Source organism: Crocuta crocuta, unplaced genomic scaffold, assembly GCF_008692635.1.
Source record: "Crocuta crocuta isolate KB4526 unplaced genomic scaffold, BGI_CrCroc_1.0 scaffold427, whole genome shotgun sequence".
In the NCBI taxonomy this organism is placed as follows: domain Eukaryota; kingdom Metazoa; phylum Chordata; class Mammalia; order Carnivora; family Hyaenidae; genus Crocuta; species Crocuta crocuta.
Genome location: NW_027533273.1, coordinates 2,086,801 through 2,114,324, shown reverse-complemented (window position 1 = coordinate 2,114,324; position 27,524 = coordinate 2,086,801). Strand labels below are relative to the sequence as shown.

General features: G+C 36.8%; 1 protein-coding gene and 1 long non-coding RNA gene across 4 annotated transcripts in view; one reads left to right on the top strand and one right to left on the bottom strand.

Annotated features, from left to right (window-relative positions):
* Nucleotides 1–19,658, top strand: part of ACMSD (aminocarboxymuconate semialdehyde decarboxylase) — a 55,032-nt gene extending 35,374 nt beyond the window's left edge. For both annotated transcript variants that reach the window (XM_077747877.1, XM_077747878.1), the window contains 2 exons: nucleotides 14,592–14,690; nucleotides 19,596–19,658. In XM_077747877.1, the coding sequence (XP_077604003.1) occupies nucleotides 14,592–14,690; nucleotides 19,596–19,658 (162 nt within the window). The remainder of the gene's footprint in view (nucleotides 1–14,591; nucleotides 14,691–19,595) is intronic.
* Nucleotides 1–27,524, bottom strand: part of LOC144218054 (uncharacterized) — a 64,142-nt gene that overhangs the window by 35,641 nt on the left and 977 nt on the right. For both annotated transcript variants that reach the window (XR_013331035.1, XR_013331034.1), the window contains exon 2: nucleotides 20,521–20,614. This is a non-coding gene — a long non-coding RNA (uncharacterized LOC144218054). The remainder of the gene's footprint in view (nucleotides 1–20,520; nucleotides 20,615–27,524) is intronic.

Here is a 27,524-nt window from a genome sequence, read left to right as displayed (position 1 = left end):
AAAATGTCTCTTCATATCTTCTGCCTATGTTTTAATTGGATTATTCATTTTTGAGGTGTTTAGTTTTATAAGTTCCTTATATATTTCAGATAATAAGCCTTTAGCGGATACATCATTTGCAAATATCTTCTCTCATTCTGGAGGTTGCCTTTGAGTTTTGTCGATTGTTTCCTTCACTGTGCAGAAAGTTTTTATTTTGATGCAGTCCCAATAGTTTATTTTTGCTTCTGTTTCCCTTGCCTCTGGGAATATATCTAGAAAAGCGGTGTTATAGCCCATGTCAAAGACGTTACTGCCTGTACTTTCTTCTAGGATTTTGGTGGTTTCAGGTCTCACATTTACATCTTTCATCCATTTTTAATTGATTTTTGTGTATGATTTAAGAAAGTGGTGTAGTTTCATTCTTTTGCATGTTGCTGTCCAGTTTTCCTAACACCATCTGTTGAACAGATTGTCTTTTTCCCACTGGATATTCTTTCCTGCTTTTTAATTGACCATACAATTGTGGATTCATTTCTGGGTTTTCTATTCTGTTCGAGTGATCTTGTGTCTATTTTTGTGCTACCACATTGCTCTGATCACTACAGCTTTGTAATATAACTTGAAGTCTGATATTCTGAAGCCCCCAGCTTTGCTTTGCTTTTCTGAGGTTAATTTGGCTATTTAGTGTCTTTTGTGGTCCCATACAAACTTTAGGATGGTTCATTCTAGTTCTGTGAAAAATGCTATTGGTATTTTTATAGGAATTGCATTAAATGTGTACTTTGTTTTGGGTAGTATAGACATTTTAACAATATTTGTTCTTCCAATCCATGAGCACTGAATGTCTTCACATTTCTTTGTGTCATCTTCAATTTCTTTCATCATTTTTTCATAGTTTTCAGAATACAGGTCTTTCACCTCTTTGATTAGGTTTATTCCTAGGTATGTTACTGTTTTTGGTGCAATTGTAAAGAAGACTGATTCCTTAATTTCTCTTCCTGCTACTTCATTATTGGTGTATAGAAATGCAAAGATTTCTATACATTGATTTTATATCCTGCTACTTTACTGAATTCATGTATCAGTTCTAGCAATATTTTGTAGAGTTTTGTATTCTTTATATAGAGTATCATGTCATCTGCAAATAGTGAAAGTTTTGTATCTTCCTTGCCAATTTGGATCCCTTTTATTTCTTTGTGTTGTTTGATTGCATTGACTTACAGTACTATGTTGAATAAAAGTGGTGAGAGTGAACATTCCTGTCCTGTTTCTGACAAAGAGGAAGAGTTCTGTTTTTCCCCACTGAGGATGATGTTAGTGTGGGTTCTTCATATATGGCTTTTACTGTATTGGGGTGTGTTGCCTCTAAACGTACTTTGTTGACTGTGAGGTTTTATCATGAATGGGAATTGTACTTTGTTGAATGCTTTTTCTGCATCTATTGAAATGATCTTATAGTTCTTATCCTTCCTCTTATTAATGTGATGTATCACACTGATTGATTTGTGAATATTGAACCACCCTTGCAACCAGGAATAAATCCCACTTAATTGGGGTGCATAATTTTTTCAATGTATTATTGGATTCGGTTTGCTGTATATTTTATTGAGAATTTTTGCATCCATGTTCATCAGAGATACTGACTTATAGTTCTCTTTTTTAGTGGAATCTTTATTTGTGCTTGGTATCAGCGTAATGCTGTCCTTATAAGATGAATTTGGAACTTTTTCTTCGTTTTCTATTTTTTGGAATAGTTTGAGAATAGGCATTAACTCTTCTTTAAATGTTTGGTAGAATTCACTTTTGAAGCCATCTAGCCATGGACTTTTGTTTTTTAGGAGTCTTGATTATTGATTTCATTTCTCTGCTGGTTATCAGTCTGCTCAAATTTTCTATTTCTTCCTGTTTCAGTTTTGGTAGGTTATATGTTTTTAGGAATTTATCCATTTCTTCTAAGTTGTCTAGTTTGTTGGCATATAGTTTTCCATAATATTCTTTCATAACTGTATTTCTGTGGTGTTGGTTGTTATTTCACATTTGTGATTTGATTTATTTGGTCCTTTCTCTTCTCTTTTTGATAAGTCTGATTAGAAGTTTATTGATTTTACTGATTTTTTTCAAAGAACCAGCTCCTGGTTTCATTGACTTGTTCTGTAGCTTTTTTTAGGTTTCTACTTCATTTGTTTCTGCTCTAATCTGTATGATTTCCTTCCTTTTGCTGGCCTTAGGCTTCATTTTTTGTTCTTTTACTAGCCCCTCTAGGTGTAAGTTTAGGTAGTTTATTTGAGATTTTTGTCGCCTCTTCAGGTAGGCTTGTATAACTATATACTTCCATCTTAGGACAGTTTTGCTGCATCCCAAAGATTTTTTTAAAAATTTTAATGTTTATTTATTTTTGAGAGAGAGAAAGAGTGCAAGTGGGGGAAGGTCAGAAAGAGAGGGAGACACAGAATCAGAAGCAGGCTCAAGGCTCTGAGCTGTCAGCACAGAGCCCAATGCAGAGCTCAAACTCACAAGTCATGAGATCATGACCTGAGCCAAAGTTGGACACTTAACTGACTGACCACCCCTGCATCCCAAAGATTTTGATGTTGTGTTTTCATTTTCTTTGCTTCATGTATGTCAGAATTTCTTATTTGACTTCCTAGCTGACCCAACCATTGTTTAGTACCATGATGTTTAACCTCCATCTATTTGTGGTCTTTCCAGATTTCTTCTTGTGGTCTACTTCTAGTTTCGTAGCATTGTACTTAGAAAAGATGCATGGTATGACTTCATTCTTTTTGTATTTGTTGAGCCCTGTTTTGTAACCTAATATGTGATCTATTGTGAAGAATGTTCCATGTGCATTTGAAAAAAATGTATATTCTGGGTCACTTGAGTGGCTCAGTCAGTTAAGTGTCTGACTCTTTATTTCGGTGATTGTTTTGTATATTTGGTGGTCGTCCCATTATTATTATGTCCCATATTTGGGTGCATAAGTATTTACAATTATTCTATCTTCTTGTTGGATTGTCCCTTTTATTATTTTATAATGCCCTTCTTTGTCTCTTGTTACAGTTTTTCTTTTGAAGTCTAGTTTCTCCAATATAAATATTGGTACTCTGGCTTTCTTTTGACATTGATTTGCATTATAAATTTTTCTCCATCACCTCACTCTCAATCTGTAGGTGTCATTAGGTCCAAAATGAGTCTCAAGACATAATACAGATGGGCCTTGATTTTTATCCATTCTGACACCCTATGCATTTAGTCCATTTACATTCAAAGTAATTATTGATAGATATTATTTATTGCCATTTTATTATTTATTTTGTGGTTGTTTCTGGATATTTTCTCTGATCCTTTCTTGTCTTCTTTCTTTCATGGTGTGCTAATTTTCTTTAGTGATATATTCAAATTTCTTTGTCTGTATTCTTTGCATGATTATTAGTGGTTTTAATATATAGTTACCATTAGGGTGTATTTAACCTCTTCTGCAAATAGCAGTCTATATTAAGTAGGTAGTTGCTTAGGTCTGAACCCATTATCTTCTCCTCTCCTCCCCATATTTTAGATATATGTAATTATATATTATATCCTTTTTGTGCATTTGAGTTCCTTGACTGACTTTTACAGAAATATTCATTTTTTCTGCTTTGTGTTTCCTGCCTTTATCACTTTTGGTCTCTCCTTACCACTCAGAGAATCCCCTTTAATATTTCTTGCAAGGCTGGTTTAGGGTCATGAACTCCTTTAGTGTTTGTTCATCTAGGAAACTATCTCTCCTTCTATTCTGAATTATAAGCTTGCTGGATAGAGTATTACTTGCTGCAGATTTTTCCCATTCAGCACTTTGAATATATCAAGCCCTTCTGGCTTGCCATGGGTTTGTTGAAAAATCTCCAGCTAGATTTATGAGTCTTCCCTTGTAAGTTAATGACTTCTTTTGTCTTTAAGTTTTTTTTCTTTGTTGCTATATTGTGCAAATTTAATTATATGTCTTGGTATTGGCCTGGTTTGTTGGGTTTTTTTTAAAAAATGTTTATTTTTTGAGAGAGCGAGAGCACAAGCAGGGGAGGGACAGAGAGAGATGGAGACAGAGGATCTGAAGCAAGCTCTGCACTGGCAGCAGAAGCCTGATGCAAGGCTCAAACTTATGAACTGGGAGATCATGACCTGAGCTGAAGTCAGATGCTTAACTGACTGTGCCACCCAGACACCCCTGGTTTTGTTGATTTTGATGGGAGTTCTGTTTCCTGGATCTGATGGTCTGTTTCCTTCCCCAGAATAGGGAAGTTTTCAGCTATTATTTCTGCAAAAAATTTTCTGTCCCCTTTTCTCTCTCTTCTTATGGGACTCCTACAATATGTATGTTATTACATTTGAAAGAGTCACTGAGCTCTCTAAGTCTATTTTCATTTTGCATGGTTCTTTCTTTTGTTCAACTCCACTGTTTCCCATTACTTTGTCTTCTCGGTCATAATTTGTTCTTCTGCTTCTTCCAGTCTGCTGTTCATTGTGTCAAGTGTGTTTCTAATCTCATTTATTGCTCTTGATCTCTGATTCTTTTTTAACTCTTTTATCTCTGTGGTAAGGATCTCATAATGTCTTTTCTCAAACCCAGTAAGTATCCTTATGATCGTTATTTCAAATTGTCAATCAGGCATGTTACTCATATATGTTTCACTTAGATCTCTGACTGTGGCCTTATCTTGTTCTTTCATTTGTGATACATTTTTCTCTGTCTTTGCATTTTGTCTAAGTCTCTGTGTTCTCTTAGAAAAGCCAGTTAGGTCTACTGCTCTGGAAAGTAATAGCCTTATGAAAAAGAGGTCATATAGTGCCCAGAGCCTGGCACTTCAGGGAGTGTCTCTGGTGTGTGCTACATACACTCTGCTATTGGTTATTCTGGCTGCTCTATCCTTCATGCTAGCCATCTGCAGAGGTTCTACTTGCCAGCTACGAGCAGCGTTTAGTCCCTGACCTGAATGTGAGGAGTTTTAGCTAGGTGTTCTCTGGTCTGCTTGTGAAAGGAGATCTGTTACCACCTCCACTAGAACTAAAGCCGTGCAAAACTCTCTGGCCAGGTAATATGGTCTGTGCTGGTCTTATGAAGGAAGGGCCATTAGGCTGTAACTAAGGCAAGCATGACTAATAAAGGTGGTTCTTCCAGAGTGTGTGGGTGCAGGGCTTGGTGTAAGCAAGTTAGGCAGCCAGTGTATGTACTGTGCTGCCTCCCACAGCTGGTTCTGTGTTTATGCTGAGGGGCAAGGAAGGAAAATGGCATGGGGTTGCTCCTTTGCTCCTGGAGAAGTGTCTCTGTGAACACTGCCACTCACGGATGCACTCCAAGAAGAGCAAATAACCTTCTCTTGTGTGTCCCTGGAGCTTTTCAGATCAGTGTTTCCATGTTGTCTGCCCCTGTGTTGTTTGCCTGACTTCTCCTCAGGAGCAGTGCAGTCCTCTCCTGGCTCTATCCCAGCCACGCCTCCTGACCTTTAAAACTCCAGGCTTTGGGGAACGCGGGTAGCTCAGTTGGTTAAGCATCCGACTTTGGCTCAGGTCATGATCTCACAGTCTTTGGTTCAAGCTCCATGTCGGGCTCTGTGCTGACAACTCAGAGCCTGGAGTCTGCTTCAGATTCTGTGTCCCCCTCTCTCTCTGCCCCTCCCTTGCTCGCTCTCTGTCTCTGTCTCTCAAAATAAAATAAAGACATTAAGAAAAACACCTATAAAAAATAAATAAATAAAACTCCAGGCTTTAAGCCTTGACGGTTGTAGAACTAAAAAAATTCAGTCCCTCTCATTTTCCAGTGTTTTGGGGTAACATTCTCCTTGTGTGTTCCCCTGTGTGCTCCTCTCTCTCTCACCCGTCTCTATGACAGCAGCTCCCCTCCATAGCAGCCATGAACTGTTTCTCCCCTAAACCACATCTCCTCACTTAGCTTCTTCAGTGTGGCCTCTTCTCTCCCTTTAATTGTGGAGTTTGTTCTGTCAGTTTCAAGGTCAATTTCTGGGGTATTTAGAATGATTTAATAGTTATCTAGCTGTGTTCATGGGATAAGGCAAGCCTAGCATTCTCCTATTCCACAACCCTCTTCCTCTCCTCTCCTGCTCAGGTGACATTTCATATTAAGTCACTTATCCCTCTTACCTTCAGGTTCCTCAAATGTAAAATGGAAATGATAACCATGCAGAGTTGATGAGAGGAGCTGACATAATACTATGCCAAAAGACTATACAAATGTCAGCAATTTATATCACCTATTCTAGTGCCTTCCAGGTAGGAGGTGTTAAGTTAATGTCTGTTTAATTGAGATCTTATAATGGTTTTGCAGATATGAGGCTAATCTTACTTTGCATTGATTAAATTAAACCAGGCTCCTCCTCTGGGAAATTATGTCTCAGGGAACAAACTGATTCCTTTGCAAGGTAGAATTTTTGTAGTAAGCTACACTATAATAGAGTTATGTTGTATTTACTGCATATGCTACTAATGGAAGAGGCTAATGAGATTATAGCTAATTGTTCCTTTTCTAGAAGACAGATGAACTCTCTTCTGTTTGAATTTATTTAGCAAGCCACATCTTTCAGTGTTCACAGCATTCCCTGAAAATGTGAAAAAGTTAGTACAATCCCAGCAGGTGAGCAGTTTATTTCTTTTCCCTGGCAGGAATATTAATCATTAATATTATCCTCTCCGTAAGTCTTTGACCTCATAGGGAATGTGTGTTGCCAGCTTTCAAGAGGGAAAAGTATGTTGGGGCAGTGTTGGTGCTGAGACATCAATCAGGATTATCCACTGCCTAAGAAAGAAAGCCAGTGTCTATGTAGACAGTATAATTTCAGGATCCCAGAAGCGGCAACCATGGTAACTAAAAGGCCCACCATTAGAATTATTCCTTTGGGTTTACAGAGTCTTTAGAAAAGCCCTGTAAAATGTAGATGTTGTCAAATGTTACACTAGCACAGATATCCTTAAAAATTGGCTCATGAGCATGGTGAATCCCACAGGAATAGAATCCTGGATCAAAGAAGACAGAAGAAAGTTCTAGCTTTGGGGAAGACAGAATCTGGTGCGTTACTTAGGAACCTGAGCTATCACAAGAGCTTAAGTTTCCCTGATCTTGGAAATGGGGCAACAGTCATCCAAGTCCATATTCTATGCCTCCTTAATCAGGATTCTCCACGTAATCCATTTAAAACACAATCAATTTGTAGTTATGAGATACCAGGTGGTAAAAATAGCAATACAAAAAGTATTTTTAACTCAAGAAGTATTTATTAAGCATCTATCAACTGGAGATTGCTATTAAGCAATGGAGTATGTGACCTTCATCATACAAGACTATACCTTGAGGAATTTCTTCTCCCCACCTCTTCCTTGCTATCTCTTTTTCCTCTGAACAAAAAATTCCATTAATAAGAACTTCATTTCCATTTATTTCATGCCTACTTCATTCTTCCTTATGAAATTTGTAACAAGTTAGAAATGGTCAAAAATTTACCAGAAAGTGTCAATAAAAGTTTTACAGATAAAGGGTATGAAAAATTAGCAAACCAGATTATCATAAATGGATAATTAACCTCCTACAGAGAGGAACTGTGAACAATAGTTACTAAATAATAATTGAATACTGCTAAAACATGAGTTTGGAGTTTGGCAAAAGGCATCCATAATCAAGTTAGCTAGGAGAGCAGGGAAATATCCTAACTAGGAAGGATAAACTGCAGAAAAGTGTTTTTTATTTCTGCTTTAAAATCCTTTGCTCTCTCCATATTAAAATGGTACAGACACATTCTTCCCCTCCCCAACCCCTCCCCCAGCCACCCAAAATGTATTTATATCCAAGAAGGCCATAATACTGAGAATGGAAGAATTCCTGACTAGGAAGCAAAATAAATTTCTAAATTTCGATTTCATGTTAGTGTAGTTAACAAATGTAATATAGCATGGGACTTTTTAAAATTATGTTGTGTTTTAGAATTGTAAACAGCTTTAGCAACAGGAGCCGAAATAAGGACAAATGAAGCTCCAGTGAATACAAAGCAGGCAGTTCAGAAGGAGATCAGCTGTTAGCACAGATGTGAGTAGACATAACTTTGGGTCTTTAGGGCTTCCATCAGCAGGTGCATTTGCTTGTTTTTTTATAGTAATGAATACGAGAATCTAGAAATACAGTTGTTAGTCCATCATGACCTTCCTCTAACTTTCTTATACACTTTCCCATATCATTTCGTGTAAATGTATTCATAAAACCCAGGAAAATCTTTTCTTTTCTGGTAAAACTCAAAGTGCATTTATTCTTACAAGAGGTTGAATTTAGCATATTTAAAATATGTTTAAGGGGCACCTGGTAGCTCAGTCGGTTGAACATCTGACTCTTGCTTTCAGCTTAGGTTATGATCTCATGGTTTGTGAGTTCAAGCCCCACATCAGGCTCTGCACTGGCAGTGAGGAGACTGCTTGAGATTCTCTCTCTCCTCTTCTCTGGCCCTACCACACTCGTGCTTGCTCTCTCTCTCAAAATAAATAAATTTTTAAAAACTTAAATATATTTAATATTTCAGGTGTAGTAACAATCAAGCAAGCCTCCCTCTTTCATACATTCAAGTATTCATTCCATCAACACACAAAACCACTTTCAGATTGATTATAAGCATATATCAGAGTTTTATTAAAAAAAAAAAGACTTTCTGAAAAGTCCAATTCAAATAATTCTGACAGAGATATTTTATAGGGGAAAAGATGGTTAGTTATTTTTAGACTGGATTTTAAAAAAGAAGACAGCTATCTAGTTAAGGACAATTAGCCTCTTTACATTATTGGTTAAAAATCTTAAGACTAGTTTGAAGACTAATAGTCAATGGATGGGATCTCCTAGAAGCTCTTAAACTCATTAACGTCTAACAGAAAATTACTCAAGTACTTTATCAAGAATGCTAATCTATGTTTGGTGACAAATGTTAACTAAATTTATTGTGGTGATCATTTTCATAATATATGCAAGTATCAAACCATTATGCAAGACAGCTGAAACTAACATAATGTTATACATCAATTATGCCTCAATTTTAAAAAAAGAATGCTTATTATTCCCCAGGAAGAACAGATAGCCATATCAGGTCACAAAATTCTGCCCCAGTTCAGATTAGGACAACTTTTTTTCTCTCATTTACTGGGGACATTTTGTTCCTTGCTAAGAAATTTGGGTTGCACCTTCTGGACAAAAGGAAATTATTGAAAGATGTTGAGCAGGGATGTGGCATGATCATATTTATATTCAAAACAGCACTCTCTCCAGTGTTAGATATTGATTAAAATGGATGAGACTGGAATCAGTTAGAAAACTATAGTAATGCTCCAATTTAATTTAATAAACATCCACTCTGTACCAGGCTTTTTGCTCAGAGCTGGACACAGTTTATGTCCCACTTCTTAGCTGAGTGGAGAAGATGGAGATACAAGCCTGGCTCTACCACATACTAGCTGTGCAACTCTAAGCAAGTTAGTTTTCATCTGTGCTTCCTCATCTGTTGAATGGGGACAATGAGAGGATCCTTCTCATAGAAAGATTGTAATGAGGGGCATTTGTGCAGCTCAGTCAGCTGAACGTCTGACTCTTGATTTTGGCCCAGGTCACGATCTCATAGTTCAAGCACCACATCACGTTCTGCGCTGGCAGAGTGGAGCCTGCATGGGATCCTCTCTCTCCCACTCTCTCTCTGACCCTCCTCTGTTCTCACTCTCAAAAATGAATGAATAAACTTTAAAAAAAAAAAAAAGACTTAAAAAATCTTAAAATTGGACATGAGAGGCCATTACTACAGCTCTTACAGAAATAGAAAGAATTATATGAAAAAAGTATGAGCAATTATATGCTAACAAATTAGATAACCTAAATGAAATGGAGAGATTCCTAGAAAGATGAGAGAAACTGGCTCAAGAAGAACAAGAACATGTGAAAACACCTGTAACAAGAGGTTAAAGTAGTAATTTTAAAATTTCTCACAAAGAAAAGCCCAGGACCAGATGACTTCACTGGTGAATTTTACCAAAAATTTTAAAAAGAATTACAACCACTTCCATCACATATTGTTTGAAAAAATACATATTAAGGAAACATTTCCTAACTTATCCTGTGAAGCCAGCATTACACTGACAACAAAATCAGACCAAGTAATCACAAGAAAACTACTAGCTAATAACCCTTTGAATATACATGCAAACTTCTCCAATGATATTTATTTAAACTCAATCTAGCAACGTATAAAAAGAATTATACACTATGACCTGGGATTTATCCCAGGAACACAAGGTTTTCCAACATGCGAAAAAAAAAAAATCAATCAATATAAAATGCCATATTAACAGAATAAAGAACAAAAACTACAAAATCATCTCAATAGATTCAGGAAAAGTACTAAACAAGATCCAACAGCCTTTAATGATAAAAATTCTCAACAACTAGAAGAAGAGATGTTCCTCAACCTGATAGGGAGCATCTATGAAAAAATCCACAACTAACTAACGATGATACACTTAATGGTAAACTGAAAGGTTCTGCTCTCACCATTTCCATTCAGTGATGCACTGGAGATTCTGGCCATGGCAATTAGGGTAGAAAAAAAAAATTAAAAGGATCCATACTGGAAAGGAAGAAGCATAATTATTTCAGATGGCATGACCTTGTACATAGAAAATCCTAAAGAATCTACAAATAAGCTATTAGGGCTAATAAACAGATTCAGCAAGATTGTAGGTAACAAAATAAATATATACAAATTAGTTATATTTCTATATACTAGCAATGAAAAACCAATAAAAATAATCCACATTATAAATTTCATTTCATTTATAATAGCATTCATAAGAATGAAATGCTTAGGAATAAGTTCAACCAAAGAAGTGCAAGACTTGGACACCAGACTATAAAACATTGCTAAAGGAAATTAAAGACCTACATAAATGAAAAGACATCCCAGGGTGCCTGGGTGGCTCAGTCACTTAAGTGTTTGACATTGGCTCAGGTCATGTTCTCATTGCTCCTGAGTTTGAGCCCCGCATTGGCTCTGACAACTCAGAGCCTGGAGCCTGCTTCAGATTCTGTGTCTCCCTTTCTCTTTGTCCCTTCCCCACTGACACTGTCTCCCTCTTTCTCTCAAAAATAAACAAACACTTACAAAAAGATGAAAAGACATCCCACGTTCATCAAAGAGTGAACTTGTTGTGATGAGCAGTGGGTGATGCATGGAAGTGTTAAATCACTATACTGGACACCTGAAACTAATATTACACTGTATGTGGACTAACTGGAATTTAAATAAAAACTTTTTAAAAGATATCCCATGTTCTACCGGTGAAATAAATAAATAAATAAATAAAAGATATCCCATGTTCATTGACTGGAAAACTCCATACTGTTCAATGGCAATAGTCCCCACATTGACCTACCGAGTCAATGCAATCCCTATCAAAAATTCAGGGGCCTTTTTTTTCTATTGCAGAAATTGACAAGCTGATCCTAAAATTCATATATAAAAGCAACAGACCCAGAATAGCCAAAGCCAATGTAAAAAGAAGAAGAAAGTTGAAGGACTCACATTTCTAATTTCAAAACTTTCTACAGAGCTACAGTAATCAAAACTGTGTAGTAGTGGCAAACGCCAGACATAAAGATCACCCAATTTTAAGCAGAGGTGCCAATGCAATTAAATGAGGAAAGAACAATCTTTTCAACTTACAGCAGGGAAATAACTGGATAAACACATGCAAAAAAAAAAATTAAGTTGTACTGCTTATTTATACCCCACATAAAAATTAACCCCAAAAGATCAAAGACCTAAGTGGAAAAATGAAAATTACAACAACTTAGGAAAAAATAGAGTTGAAAATCTTTGTGACCTTGGATTAGGCAATAATTTCTTAAATGTGACACCAAAAGCATAAGGAACCAAAGTTCCTTAGATAAATTGGACGTCATCAAAATTAAAAACTTTTGTACTTCATATATACTTCTAGTAAAATGAAAAGACAACCCACAGAATGAAGAAAATATCTATAAATATATATCTGATAAACCTCTAATATTCAGAAAATATTTTAAAAGACTTACAATTCAACTATATAAAGAAAATACATGGGCTTGAATAGACAAAAGATTCTGAATATATATTTCTCCAAAGACATAAAATGGCCAATGAACACACAAAAAGATGTTCCAGATAATTATTCATTAGAGAAATGTAAATTAAAACCACAGTGAGATATTATTTTATATCCACTATGATGGCTATAATTAAAAAGACAGACAATAACAAGTGTTGATGAGGATTGGGAGAAGTTGGAACCCCCAAACATTTCTGGTATGAAGCAGAACGCTGCAACCACTGTGAAAAGTAGCTCCTTAAAATGTTAAGTGTGGACTTACCAAATGACCCGGCAATTCCACTGCTAAGTGTATACCCATGAGAAGTGAAAAGATGTTCATACAAAAACTTGTACAAAAATGTTCAGAGGAGCAGTACCTAGGTAGTTAAGCATTGGCTCTTGATTTCTATTCTGGTCATGATCTCACAGCCATGAGATCTGCGCTGACAGAACAGAGCCTGCTTGGGATTCTCTCTCACCCACTCGCTTTCCGCCCCTCCTCAACTCATGCTTTCACTAGCTCTCAAAATAAGTAAATAAACGTTTTTTTAAAAAGTGTTCAGAGCAGCATTATCACAATAGCCAAAAAGTAGAAACAACCCTTGGGGCGCCCGGGTGGCTCAGTCAGTTGAGCATCCGACTTCGGCTCAGGTCATGATCTCACAGTTTGTGGGTTCAAGCCCTGCATCGGGCTCTGTGCTGATTGCCAACTCAGAGCCTGGAGCCTGTTTCAGAGTCTGTATCTCCCTCTCTCTCTGACCCTCCCCGCTCAAGCTGTCTCTCTCTCTCTCTCTCTCTCTCAGAAATAAAACATTAAAAAAATTTTTTTAAAGTAGAAACAACCCAATGTCCATCATCTGGTAAGTGGATAAACAAATAAGGTACATCTATACAATGGAATATTATTTCATTTAAAGAGGAAAGTACTGATTTAGGCTATGACATGGATGACCTTGAAAACAGTGCACTAAATGAAAGATGGGAACATGTTACATGATTCCATTTACATAAAATGTCCAAAACAGGTAATTCCATAGACACAGAGGGTAAATTAGTTTACCCTAGGAAGGGAAGAGAGAATGGCGAGTGCCTGCTAATGGGTATGGGATTAACTTTGGTATGATAAAAATGTTATGGAGTTAGATGATGGGAATGATTACACAAATTCATAAATATATTAAAACCCATTGAATTACACACTTTTAAAAGGTATATTTTATATTATGTGATTTACAGCTCAAAAAGGGGTGAAGGGATCTCCTCCATCCCCAAACCCTAATCTTCTTTTCCAGAGGCTAGTAATGTTATTTGTTTCTTGGGTACAATTCCTGAATAGACCATATACATAGAGACATTCATTTGTGTGTCTATTCATTCCTTGTTAAAAACAGAAATATGAGCATCGCAAATACATTGTCCTAGACTTTTTTCTCTTTACAATGTAACTTCAGCATCATTCCACTTTACAATATAACTCAGTGCTTATTCTATTTCAACATACATAAGTGTTCCTCATTCCTCTTTATTTGTTAGAAATCCTATAATTTAGTTTGCTAGTCTTTTGCTTTTATAAATAATGTTGCAAGTAATTTTCTTATATATATTTCCATTACAAGTGTATTAGTGGGACGCAGTTCTAAAAGTAAAACTTCTGGTTGAAAATGTGTTTTTCTTATTTTATTTTAATTGACTGCCATTATTGATTTCACATCTCTCTTTCTTAATAAATTATGAATTCTCTGAGGACAGAGAACGTTTCTGCTTGTTGGCCACGGTAATCTAGATTCTAACACATTGCTTGACATACTGCATTATATATTTATAGATGGACCAGCCTTTGTAATTTGTTGTACAAAGTATCAAATAGAGATTCAAAGCTACATCATTAAAAACAAAAACAAAAACAGATAACAGTTCAGTTTATACAGACAGGAATTATTCGGGGATTGGTTTTTGTTTGTCTTTACTTTTCATCCAGCTGTTTTTTAGTTTTTCCCTTTCAACTCTAATATGTTTTCAAAAATTATGGGATTGGGGCATCTGGCTAGCTCAGTCATGGAGCCTACAACTCTTAGTCTCAGGGTTGTGAGTTCAAGCCCCACATTGAATGTAGAGATTACTGAAAAATAAAATCTCTAAAATATATATATGGGATCAATTGTAACATGTCATTCTATGAAATACAGAATCCTTAATTTTATCTAAATATATCAGTACTCTTTATTAAATAAATACTTGCTTCTTATATTTAAAGGAGGATGGGAGTTGATTTGCAACATTAAGAAACCCAATAGCGACACCTGCTGGAGAAAATGTCAGAATACGTTTTGCATTCATTAAATCTTTTAACGTTTTAGATCAGTTTGTTTCTATTAACTGGAAGGAACTTGTTATTTTATCACAGGAGTGCTTGTAATAAGTTAATGTAATTGTGTTTAGAGGAGGTTCTTTGATGCTCTATTAAAAATTTTTTTCAGGACAAAGTCATTTTGGGAACTGATTACCCCTTTCCACTAGGAGAGCTAGAACCTGGGAAACTGATAGAGTCCATAGAAGAATTTGATGCAGAAACAAAGGTATATGCCTTTTACTCCATGGTCTTCCTGAGTTTTCCTGCTCTAATTCTTTAGTTTCAAAGTATGTACTTTGATACCTGACAACAAAGAACAAGGGAAACTTTATACTTAATATTCCGAGAATTGTTACTGGAAATAGCAAAACTATTAAACAGCAAAGGAAGATATGGTCTATGTGTGTGTGTGTGTGTGTGTGTGTGTATAATATACATAAAACATATATATACATATATATATATATATATAACTCAGCCATAAAAAAGAATGAAATCTTGCCAATTGCAATAACATGGATGGATCTACAGTATAAGGCTAAATGAAATAAGTCAGTCAAAGACAAACACCATATGATTTTAGTCATATATGGAATTTAAGAAACAAAACAAATGAACCAAAAAGAAACCAAAAAACAGACTCTTAAATATAGAGAATAAACAGATGGTTACCACAGGGAGGTAGGCTGGTAGATGCGTGAAACAGGTAAAGGGGATTAAGAGTACAATATCTTGATAAGAACTGAGTAAAACTATTGAATCACTATATTATGCACCTGAAATTAGTACAACAATCTATGTTAACTAACTGGAATTTAAATTTTTAATTACTCTTTTAAAAAGTTGAAAGCCAACCTAGTACAACTAAATTCATAAAGCAGGGAAAGAAAACTGTTAAGAAGCATATCACAATAACATATTTATGTTTACATGTTAGATGAATAAGAAAATGCCTAAGTTTTTCCTTTAATATTTCTGTAACAAATCTACCAATCTCAAAAATTGTAATGATTCCAGTTACTTGGATCTTGAGACTAAAGCCTTGATTAACAGGACTCAAAGAACCAGAACTTTCAAGTAACATTTTTCTTCTTTTGGCATTTGACTCGTAGGGTGGGTAAATGATACTAAAATGTGCTATAATGCTGCCACTGCCTATTTTGCCCCTTACGGTTATGAAGTAAGCATATAATGAGAGGTTGTATCCTCGGATCCCCTCTCCTTTGTCATCCCCCTCCAGTCCCACCATATCCTTCAACATATCAAGTTCTTCCTAAGGTCCTCACCATCAATCACAACTGGTGTGGCCAAAGATGAAGACATAGGGACAATTATTAACCGGAAAACTTCAGACTGCTTTATACAGGAAGTTTCCCCTTTGCCACGTACCCATCTTAAGCCACTAAAAGCCCTGGACTGTTAAATATTTACTTATTTAAAGTAAAAAGCATGGTACCTATGTGGCTCAGTCGGCTAAGTGTCTAAGTCTTGATTTTAGCTTAGTTCATGATCTCACGCTTGATGGGGTTGAGCCCCATGTTGGGCTCTACACTCACAGTGTTGGAGTCTGCTTGGGATTCTCTCGCTCCCTGTCTCTCTGCCCCTCCCCCACTCATGCACGTGCATTCTCTCTCTCTCAGAATAAACATTTAAGCTAGCTTAAAAATAAATAGATAGGTAGATAGACAGATAGACAGGTAGATAGATAAAGTAGGAACCTATAGTAAGGGTTTTTTTAAATTTTCCTTTCTGCAACAAACATTGAAAATGAAAAACTTTCTATAAAGTTAACCAAAATTAAACTGAAATCAAATTACCCTAAGTATCCCAATTAAACCTTTAATGGAGGGGCATCTGGGTGGCGTAATCAGTTAAGCATCTGACTCTTGATTTAGGCTCAGGTCATGATCTCACAGTTTGTGGGTTCAAGCCCCAAATCTGGCTCTGTATTGACAGTGCAGAGCCTGCTTGGGATTCTGTCTCCCTCTCTCTCTGCCTCTCCCCTGCTTGTGTTCTCTTCCTCTCTCCAAAAAAGTTTTTTAAAAAAGAATTTATAAAACTTTAATGGAATAATAACTATTATTATTTTATGCCTCTAGTTACTTAATTTCATGTGCTATGATTTTTTTTAATATTTATTTATTTTGAGAGAGAGAATGTGAGCAGCGGCAGAGGCAGAAAGAGTGGAGAGAATTTCAAGCAGGCTCTGCACTGTTAGCATGGAGCCCAACATGGGGCTCAATCCCCTAACTGCAAGATCATGACCTTAGCCAAAATCAAGAGGCAGTCACTTAACCAACTGAGCTACCCAGGTGCCCCTATGCCTATGACTTTTAAGGTCAAAGTTTTTTTAAACTCTTGCATGAAAATTTCACACTGTTACAAATTCATGACATTCCTTAAAAGGTTGCTCACTGTAACACTGTTTATAATAAAAAACTGAAAAGAATCTACAGGGGAATAATTAAATAAAATATATCCATACAATGGAATGTATTAAAAAAAATAAAAATCAATTTCCAAGATATATTAAATTTTAAAAGCAAGGTACAAAACAACACATATAGTGTACTTCCATTTGTGTATACTATCCATTTATGAAAAAAATCCATATACCTAAATTTAAGTATTTGCTTATATATGCACAAATACTTCTGGGAAAACAGACAAGAAACTAATACATCTGGGAAGAAAAAGTACTGGCTGGGTGACAGTAGTGAAAGGAAGCATCCATTTTACATCTTTTGAATTTTGAGCCATGTGAAGGTAAATTTCACTTAAAACATTTTTAAATGAGGGATGCCTGGGTGGCTCAGTCAATTAAGTGTCTGACTTTGGCTCAGGTCATGACCTCACGGTTTGTGAGTTCCAGCCCTGCATGAGGCTCTGTGCTGACAGCTCAGAGCCTGGAGCCTGCTTCGGATTCTTTGTCTCCCTCTCTCTCTGCCCCTCCCCTGCTGATGCTTTGTCTCTCTCTGTCTCTCAAAAATAAATAAATGTTAAAAGAAAGTTAAAAACTTTACAAAAAAAAATTTTAATGAAATAAACCCATTTGATGACCACAACAACACTGGGAGGCAGTTGCATTCCACCATGTAGATGTAGAGGCAGATGTAGGTGTAGATGTAGACAGAGGAGGAAAACAAGATTCAGGTGCTGGGTGATTTACCAAAGGCAATATTAACCGTTGGATTACAGCACATGGTACCAACCTATTTGTAAAGGTAAAGCACATAGTTTCTGAATGCAGCAATAGTCACTCTAAAAGCTTTCTTTAGAGGGGGATGGCCCAAGTGCAGATCAAGGAAACACCCCGAGTAAGAGGTCCCTGCTTAAATCACCCGCTTTCCAAGGCTGTGAGAACCCTGAGGTGGTCAAGACACACTGAAATGCATTAATATCCACAGATGTTACACAAGCCCACACGTTTCCTTCTACTCTTGCCTGCCCTCTGCAAGCTGGACGTATATCAATTAGGATATCACGAAAGTTACCCCTTACGTCACAGGAGTTCCTTTGTGGAGCAGACCTAGTCTATAATTTGGAAGAAAGTGAAGAAAAAATTCGGAGTCCTTTTCTCATCTGAAATCTATAAATATACATACTTGTACCATATTCTGAGGTGCTTCATCTGTCACTTCTCTTGCACCCAAAGAGCATATCTTTTACTCAGGGCCATGTGAAGGGACAACACTTATGCCTAGAAACTGGAAGATGCCTACAAGACTCTGGACACTGTTTCCAGCTTTCTTGTCCCACACACCTAAACCAGACCTTTTCTCCATGCAGTTGACATTTGGACAACAATGAGTTAGGGGTGCCAACCCCTATATCGAAATCCATGCATAACCTTTGACTCCCCAAAACCTTAACTACAAATAGCCTCCTGTTGACCACAAGCCTTACCAATAACATAGTCAATCAACACTTATTTTGTATATTACATGTATTTTACACTGCAATGTTAGAATAACACCTAACTTTTAAAAAAAAAATACTTTTCAGTACTTCTAGGTTACACAATTTGCAAGATTTGCCAAACTGTCATAAATCTCCAAAAAATTTTCTAACGTATTTATTGAAAAAAATCCAAATGTAAGCAGACCTACACAGTTCAAACTCATGTTATTCAAGGGTCAACTGTATTTGCCTCTAAATAGTCCTTGAAGCCCATTTGAGGTCTCCAAAGAAGGGCATTTTCTCCTAAGAGGGCTCTCCCCACTAATAATTCTCCTTTGTTCCCATGACCAAGTTTCAAACTTAGATTTCAAATAGTGGGGCAAAACAGGGGTCAAGAGATTCATTGTTTAACTGGCTAAAATTTTTCTCTCACAATGAAAATTCAGCTTTTAAAAACCTGATGAAGACACTCAGTAAAGTATTTTTAAATCTTTTTTTATGTTTTATTTATTTCTAGGAGAGAGGGAGAGACAGCATGAGCAGGGGAGGGTCAGAGAGAGAGGGAGTCACAGACCGAAACAGGCTCCAGGCTCCGAGCCGGCAGTCAGCACAGAGCCCGACGCGGGGCTCGAACCCACAAACCGCGAGATCATAACCTAAGCAAAAGTCGGACGCTTAACCGACTAAGCCACCCAGGCGCCCCAGTAAAGTATTTTTAAACAACCATTAAATGATGCTTTAAAATAAAACCTGAGCATTCCACTTTTTTTTTTTAAATATGTATTTATCTTGAGAGACAGAGTGTGAGCAGGGCACAGAGAAGGAGACACAGAATCCGAAGCAGGCTCCAGGCTCTGAGCTGTCAGCACAGAGCCTAACATGGGGCTTGAACTCACAAACTGTGAGATCATGACCTGAACTGAAGTCAGACACCCAACCGACTGAGCCACCCAGGTGCCCCGAACATCCCATTCTTGACATCAGCTCAGGTCATGATACCAGGGTCATGGGATTGAACCCCACATAGGGCTTCTGGCTGAGTGTGGAGCCTGCTTAAGATTCTCTCTCTCTCTCTCTCTCTCTCTGCCCCTCTCCTCCACTTACACTATCTCGCTAAAAAATGAAATGAAATGAAATGAAATGAAATGAAATGAAGTGAAATGAAGTGAAATGAAATGAAATGAAGTGAAATGAAATAAAATAAAATAAAACCTTTTCTTTTCCTTTGCAGGATAAACTCAAAGCTGGAAATGCTCTAGCATTTTTGGGTCTTGAGAGAAACCAATTCGAATGACTGAATTTACTACAAAGTCAAACATTCAAGAAGATATTTTATTTTTGTTTTTAAATATGTATCACACATGCATTACTAAAATCTTATTTTGAACTATTTTATCCAGAAATAGGATATCCACAAATGTTCTATATTATTCATAACAAAAATGACTCACAGAATTTTTCATTCTGAAAGGCAATACATTATTTCATGTGCAAATCAAAATGATTTTCCCAGCACTTTTTAACTTAATGGCAGAAATAAAAAGCAAAATGCCATTCATTCATGATTTATATGGAGAAAGGCCAATCCAGACTCATCCTGTAGGGCTCAGGTAGGTTCTCCACTTTGAGCAAGTATATGTGAATGGGGCCCAAAGAACCTGTTTTCATTCACTTTTAACACCTCCCATTAGTCCACAACTGGGCTGGAAATGCTTTAGATTCCAAAAAAGATAAGTGATATATGTGTATGTCTGTATATATTCCATAATCTCTAGAGAGTTTATAGCTCAATTAAAGAGGCAAGACACATGTTCCTGGAATAATTACTAAGCAATACTTTAGGAATCACGGAAGTTTCAGTAAGAAAAATTCATTTGGATTCAAACTGGGGCAGATCTTCATAGAAGTTGGGCTGAGTCTCTAAGGATAGACAGGCTTGTTCAGAATTGGAAGATGGGAAATAGACAAAGGGGCAAAACTATAAGAACAGAGGTTTCAAACTGAATGAGAACTTAACCTATTCTGGAGAAAAGTTCCAGAAAAAGGTCATTTATCTTTACCAGAAGCACTTTTAATTTTAAAATACTGAGCAAAGTGAGTAAAGCTAGTTCTGGAGATTGAGCGGGGTGATTCCAGGGTAGCCTTGTTCTACTTACTTCATTTATGGTGGTCCCATCGGAGATGCTGAAAATGAACTTGGTCCTGGGAGGGGTGATGAACATCTGTGGTTCATGTGCCTCTGGCTAAATTCTAAAAACCAAATATAATTTTTCAAAATTACTCTCTTGCCTTGGACTCATTCATAGTTCTTTTCCCTTCCATTAGCCCAGAAAACCAAGAGTTCAGTATTGGCATGTAATTTTTAAGTTTTTTTGAAAAGTCAATACATGAATATAATAGAAGAGTTCGAATAGGTCAAATTCAACCTGTCCCAGAAGGAAACGTTTTTACCTGTTCTTTTGAGTATTCTTGCAGAGATCATCTAGGACTATACAAGTACTTACAGGTACAGATTCCTCTGTTCATTTTACCCAGACAGTGGCATCTTGCTTTGTCTTTTTCTACTTAATATGTTAGTGATCATTCCACATTTAAGCTGCCTTCTTTTTATAACAGTCTATCTTAAGTTGGTAACTTAAGTTTGGATGCATTCTAAAGCTCTACAATTGAACTTAGCCCTCACATTTTACATCTTTCATATCACAATTTTCATCTTTTTATCTTATGTGTCCATTAACAAATTATTGTAGTTACAGTTAATAATGCTTTTTTTTTTTAACCTTCACACAAGCTTTGTAAGTGATTAACCCAACACCTTTGCAACATTAGATTATTCTACATATTTACCTTTACCGGTGAGACTTATATTTTGATGTTTTCCTGTTCCTAATTAGTACCTCTTTAATTTCAGCTTAAATAAGTCCCTTTAACATTTCGTGTAAGGCCAGTCTAGGGGTGATGAGCAACTTTAGATGTTCTTTGTCCAGAAAACTCTTTATCTTTCAATTCTGAAGGAACTTTGCCAGGCATTCTTTGTTGACCAGTTTTGTTTTCTTTCAACACTTTGATGCCTTCTTCCTTTAAATAGCTGAACAGTATTATGTTGCAATTCAATTCAAGGACAGTCATGCTTCTACTCTTTTGCAGTGTTAAACTACTCCTAAGAACACCCTTATGACATAAAATGTTGAAAATCCTTTCATATGCTTATTTGCTATCTGTATATCTTCTTTGTGAGGTGTGAGTTCAGGTCTTTTACCTAGTTTAAAAGTGGGATGTTTTCCTCTCAACAAAGTGGGCTTAGAGGAAACATACCTCAACATACTAAGAGCCAGACAGATATGAAAAACCCATACTCAACATCATACTCAATGGTGAAAAACTGAAAGAATTTCCCCAAGGTCAGTCTCAAGACAAGGATATCCACTCTCACCACTTTTAATTCAATATAGTCCTCAAAGTCCTAGCCACAGCTCAGACAGCAAAAAGAAGTAAAAGGCATGGAAATTGGTAAGGAAGAAGTAAAACTCACTATTTGCAGATGCTATATACAGAAAACCCTAAAGACTCCACCAAAAAAAAAAAATTAGAACTGATAAATCAATTCAGTGAAGTTGCAGAATACAAAATCAATATACAGAAATCTGTTGCATTTCTATAAATTAATAAAGAAGCAGAAAGAGAAATTAAGACAATTCCATTTATAACTACACCAACACACACACACACACACGCGCGCGCACACACACACACACCAAGAATAAGCTTAACCAAGAGGTAAAAGACCTGTACTCTGAAAACTATAAAACATTGACGTAAACAAATGGAAAGCTATTCCATGCTGATAGACTCAAAGAATCAACACTGTTAAAATGTACATGCTTCCCAAAGCAATCTGCAGATTTAATGCAATCCCCTTCAATATGTAACAGCACTCCAGCTGATCTTCTCTCTCCCTCTCTCTACTCCTGCCCTGTTCTCTCTCTCTCTCTCTCTCTCTCTCACACACACACACACACACACACACACACACACACTCTAAATAAATAAATAAATAAATAAATAAATAAATAAATAAATAAATAAATTTTTATACAAAAATTTGCTCCTGAGTAATGGCCTTTCAAGCAGTGGGCAGCTGAACTTGGGTGCAGTAACAAAAATACCAATGGCATTTTTCACAGAACTAGAACAAATAATACTACAATTTGTATAAAACCACAAAACACTTCAAATAGTTAAGGCAGTCTTGAGAAAGAACAAAGCTAGAAGTAACATAATCCCAAATTTCAAGAAATACTACAAAGTTGTAGCCATCAAAGCAGTATAAAAAATAGACACATCGATCAATAGAACAGAATAGAACACAGATATAAACATGCTTACATGGTCAACTAATACATGACAAAAGAGCAAGAATATGCAATGAGGAAAAGACAATCTCTTCAATAACGGTGCTAGAGAAACTGGACAGCTGCATGCCAAAGAATGAAACTGGACAACTTTCTCACACCATACACAAATGGTGTGAACTCAAAATGGATTCAAGAACCGATACGACAAAACTCATAGAAGAAAATATAGGCACTAATCTCCTGGACATCAATCTTAGCAACATCTTCCTAGATATGTCTCCTCAGGGAGAGGAAACAAAAGCAAAAATAAACAAACTACTGGGACCACATCAAAATAAAAAGCTTTTGCATTGTGAAGGAAACCATCAACAAAACAAAATGAAGATATTTGCAAATGATATGTCCAATGAGGGGTTAATATCCAAATATATAAAGAAGTTATACAAGTTTACACCAATAATAATAATAATAAAATTCCAATTAAAAGTGAGCAAAGGCCCTAAATAGACATTTTTCCAAAAAAGACAGATGGCAAACAGACACATGAAAAGATGCTCAACATCACTAATCATCAAGAAAATGAAAATCAAAACCATGAGACATCAACTCATACCTGTCAGAATGGCTAAAATTAAAAACACAAGACATAGGGGTGTCCGGATGGCTCAGTTGATTAAGCGTCCAACTCTTGATTTCATCTCAGGTTGATCTCATGGTTCATAAGATCAAGTCCCGCATTAGGTTCCACACCATTAGCACAGAGCCTGCTTGGGATTCTCTCTCTCTTTTCTCTGCCTCTCCTCTCTTTGTGCTGTGCTCTCTTTCTAAAAATAAAAAAAACTAATTAAATAAAAAAGAAATAACAAGTGTTGGTGAGGATGTGGAGAAAAAAGTACCCTTATGTAGTACTCGTGGGCATGTACACTAGTGCATGGTATGGAAAATGGTATGGAGGCCCATCAAAAAGTTAAAAATAGGGGGTACCTGGTTGGCTCAGTCAGTTGAGCATCTGACTCTTGATTTTGGCTCAGGTCATGATCTCATGGTTTGTGAGTTCAAGACCCTCATAGAGCTCCATGCTGACAGTGTGGAGACTGCTTGTAGTCTCTCTCCGTGTCTCTCTCTCTCTCTCTGCCTCTAGCCTGCTCTCTGGTGTTCAGTCTCTCTTTCAAAATAAACCAAAAAAAAAAAAAAACTATTAAAAATAAAAATACCCCATGATCCAGTAATTCCACTACTAGGTATTTACCTAGTGGAAAATGAAAACACTGATTTGAAAAGATATATNCCATGCACAAAAATAAACTCAAAATGGATAAAGGACCTGAACGTGAGACAGGAAACTGCCCATCAATGGATGAATAAAGATGTCGTGTGTGTGCGTGCACACACATGATGATATATTACTCAGCCATAAAAAAAGAGTGAGACCTTGCCATTTGCAACAACAGAGATGGACATAAAGGGTATTATGCTAAGTGAAATAGACTGAGAAAGACAAATATCATACAATTTCATTTATATGTGGAATCTAAAACAAACAAACAAAACAGACTCTTAAGCACAGAGAACAAACTGGTGGTTCCCAGAGGGGAGGTTGGTAGGGGGATGAGCGAAATATATAAAAGGGATTAAGAGAGGCACCTGGGTGGCTCAGTCAGTTAATCGTACGACTTCAGCTTAGGTCACGACCTCACGTTTCGTGGGTTTGAGCCCCGTGTCAGGCTCTGTGCTGACAGCTAGCTCAGAACCTGGAGCCTGTTTTGGATTCTGTGTCTCCCTCTCTCTCTGACCCTCCCCTGCTCAAGCTGTCTTTCTCTCTCAGAAATAAAAAACATTAAAAACATTTTTTAAAAATAAAAGGGATTAATAGGTACAAATATCCAGTTATAAAATAAGTAAGTCAGTGAGATGAAGAGTACAGCATAGGAAATATATTGAATAACCTTGTAATAACATACAGTAACATAAAAACTACTTATTATGGTGAGCATTGAGAAATGTATAGAATTGTTGAATCTACATGTTCTACACCTATAACTAATTTAAGATTATGTTAATTATGTTTCAATTTTTTTCATTGGGATATTTTACTGTTGAATTCTAAGAGTTATTTTATATTTTGGATACAAGTCTTTTATCAAATATGTGTTTTGTAGATTTTCTCATATTTTAACTCTCTTGGCAGTGTCATTTGCAGAGCAAAAGTCTTTAATTCTAGTGAAATTCAACTTAATTTTTTCTTTCATAGATCATGCTTTTGGTGCTATATGTGAAAACAACTGCCAAACAAAAAAAAAGGTTGCCTAGTCTTCTCCTATGCCATCTTCTAGAAACTTTATAGTTTTGCATTTACATTTAGGGATATGATCTACTTAGAATTCATTTTTGTGAATAGTGTGAGGTTTGTGTCTTTTTTTTTTGTATTTGAATATCCAGGTTTCTTTAAAAAATTTTTTAAAATGTTTTATTTCTGAGAAAGAGACAGCATGAGCAGGGGAGGGTCAGAGAGGGAGATACAGAATCTGAAACAGGCTCCAGGCTCTGAGCTGGCTGTAAGCACAGAGCCCAATGTGGGGCTCAAACCCATGAACCATAACATCATGACCTGATCCGAAGTCAGATGCTTAACTGACTGAGCCACCCAGGTGCCTCTTGAATATCCAGTTTTACTAACATCATTTGTGGAAAAGACTATCCTTTCTCAATTACATTGCCTTTGCTCCTTTGTCAAAGATCAGTAGACCATTTTTGTGGGTCTATTTCTGGGTTCTCTATTCTGTTTCATTGATCTGTCTATTCTTTTGCCAATATATGTTATCTTTATTACTGTAGCTTTGAGATCAGGTAGTGTCAGTCCAACTTCTTTGGATTGTGCTGGTTTTGGGGGGTCTTTTTTTGCCTTTCTTTCTTTAGAATCAGTTTGTTGGTATCTACAAAATAACTTGCTAAAATTTTGATTGGAATTGCATTGAATCTATAGATCAAGTTGGGAAGAAATGACATCAAATGTTAGTGTCTTCCAATCCATAAACCCAAAATATTATTCCATTAAGATCTTCTTTGATTGCCTTAGAGTTTTCTACACATAGATCCTGTACCTATTTTAGATTCATACGTAAGTACTAATTTTTGTAAATGGTATTGTGCTTTAAATTTCAAATATCAATTCTACATTACTGGCATATAGGAAAGCAAATGATTCCTGCGTAATAACTTTGTATCTTAAAATCTTGCAATAATCCCTTGTTTTACATTTTTTAATACTTTGAAATTTCCTATGTAAACCATTATGTCATCCCTGAACATAGTTTTTCCCCCCTTCCCAATCTGTTAACTTTTTATTTACTTTTCTTACTGTATTAACTAGGATTACCAATACAATGTTGAAAGGTGTGGTGAGAGGGGACATCCTTGCCTTAGCAGGAAAGCTTCTAGTTTCCGACCATTATTTATGATGCTAATAGGAGGGTTTTAATAAATTTTCTTTAACGAGTTCCCTTATAGTCCTAGTTTGAGTTCTTTTCATAAATGAGAGTTGGGGGTAAGCACCTTATCAATGTTGCTTTAAATCGACCTATCCCATAACTTCTCTAAGCAGGGACAGATGTGAAGCAAGCAACTTAGGTTAAGATACAAAGTTATGCAGGCAACTGTTACAAACTGCCTATCGCAACTAAGTCAATAGCTCTGTATTGAACATACGGCAGGTACAGCCAAAGACAAGATACAGCAATACACTGGGCATAGGCTAAGCCCCCAAACAAGGACAAATGCCTGGAGTATTAATGAGAAAATCACTTAAAAGCATTATCAGTTTCTTTTCAGAAATGTCTGCCTGTTCTCTGCAGTCTTTGCCAAATAGTTTAAGTTGTTTATTTTTGAGAGCAAGTGAGCACACACGAATGGGGAAGAGGCAGAGGGAGTGAAAAAAATCCCAAGTAGGCTCTACACTATCAGCAGAGCCCACGGTGAGGCTCTATCTCAAGTATCTCAAGATCATGATCTGAGCTGAAATCGAGTCCAATGAGCCACCCAGGTGCCCCCAAAGAGTTAAAATTTAAAAGATAAGTTTTATTTACAGGCCAGTAGGCCATGGCTCAGAGCCGGAGACCTATCTACTCGGGCAATGAAACTCTGTTGCAGTAATCTCTTACAAAGATAGAAGAGATTAATCCGTTGATACGGGTGGTGTTAGTCTTAAGCACTAAACAAAATTTTAACCTAGTTCCTCTTGTACTGTTTCTCCTTAACTTGCTGTTTTGAAATCAGAGTGTGGTTTAAAAACACACTACCGATATCCAGTTTTAAAATTCAGCTCGTGGGGCGCCTGAGTGGCTCAGTCGGTTAGACGTCCGACTTTCGCTTAGGTCATGATCTCGCGGTTCGTGGGTTCGAGCCCCGCGTCGGGCTCTGCTGACAGCCAGCTCAGAGCCTGGAGCTTGTTTCAGTCTGTGACTCCCTCTCTGACCTTCCCCTGCTCACGCTGTCTCCCTCTCTCTCAGAAATAAATAAAACATTTAAAAAAATCAGCTCGAAAAACACGCCTCGAAATCTAGTTTAAAATTTCAGCTCCTCTAGTTTCTAACCGGATACCTNCTTCACAAACGAGAAGCGCTGTTTCTCATGCACTCTTCCCAGGTGCGTTCTCCCCCGAGTCGCCCGAAAGCAGAGGCGGTCCATCGTGGACACCTCGTAGAAACGCCTAAGCAGACCAAAAACTGTAGGAAAATGGAGGTTGCGGTGTGCGCCTGCAGTAGGGTACGACTTTTCTCGCTTTCAAGCGCCGCCAGACTCGCAGGCCA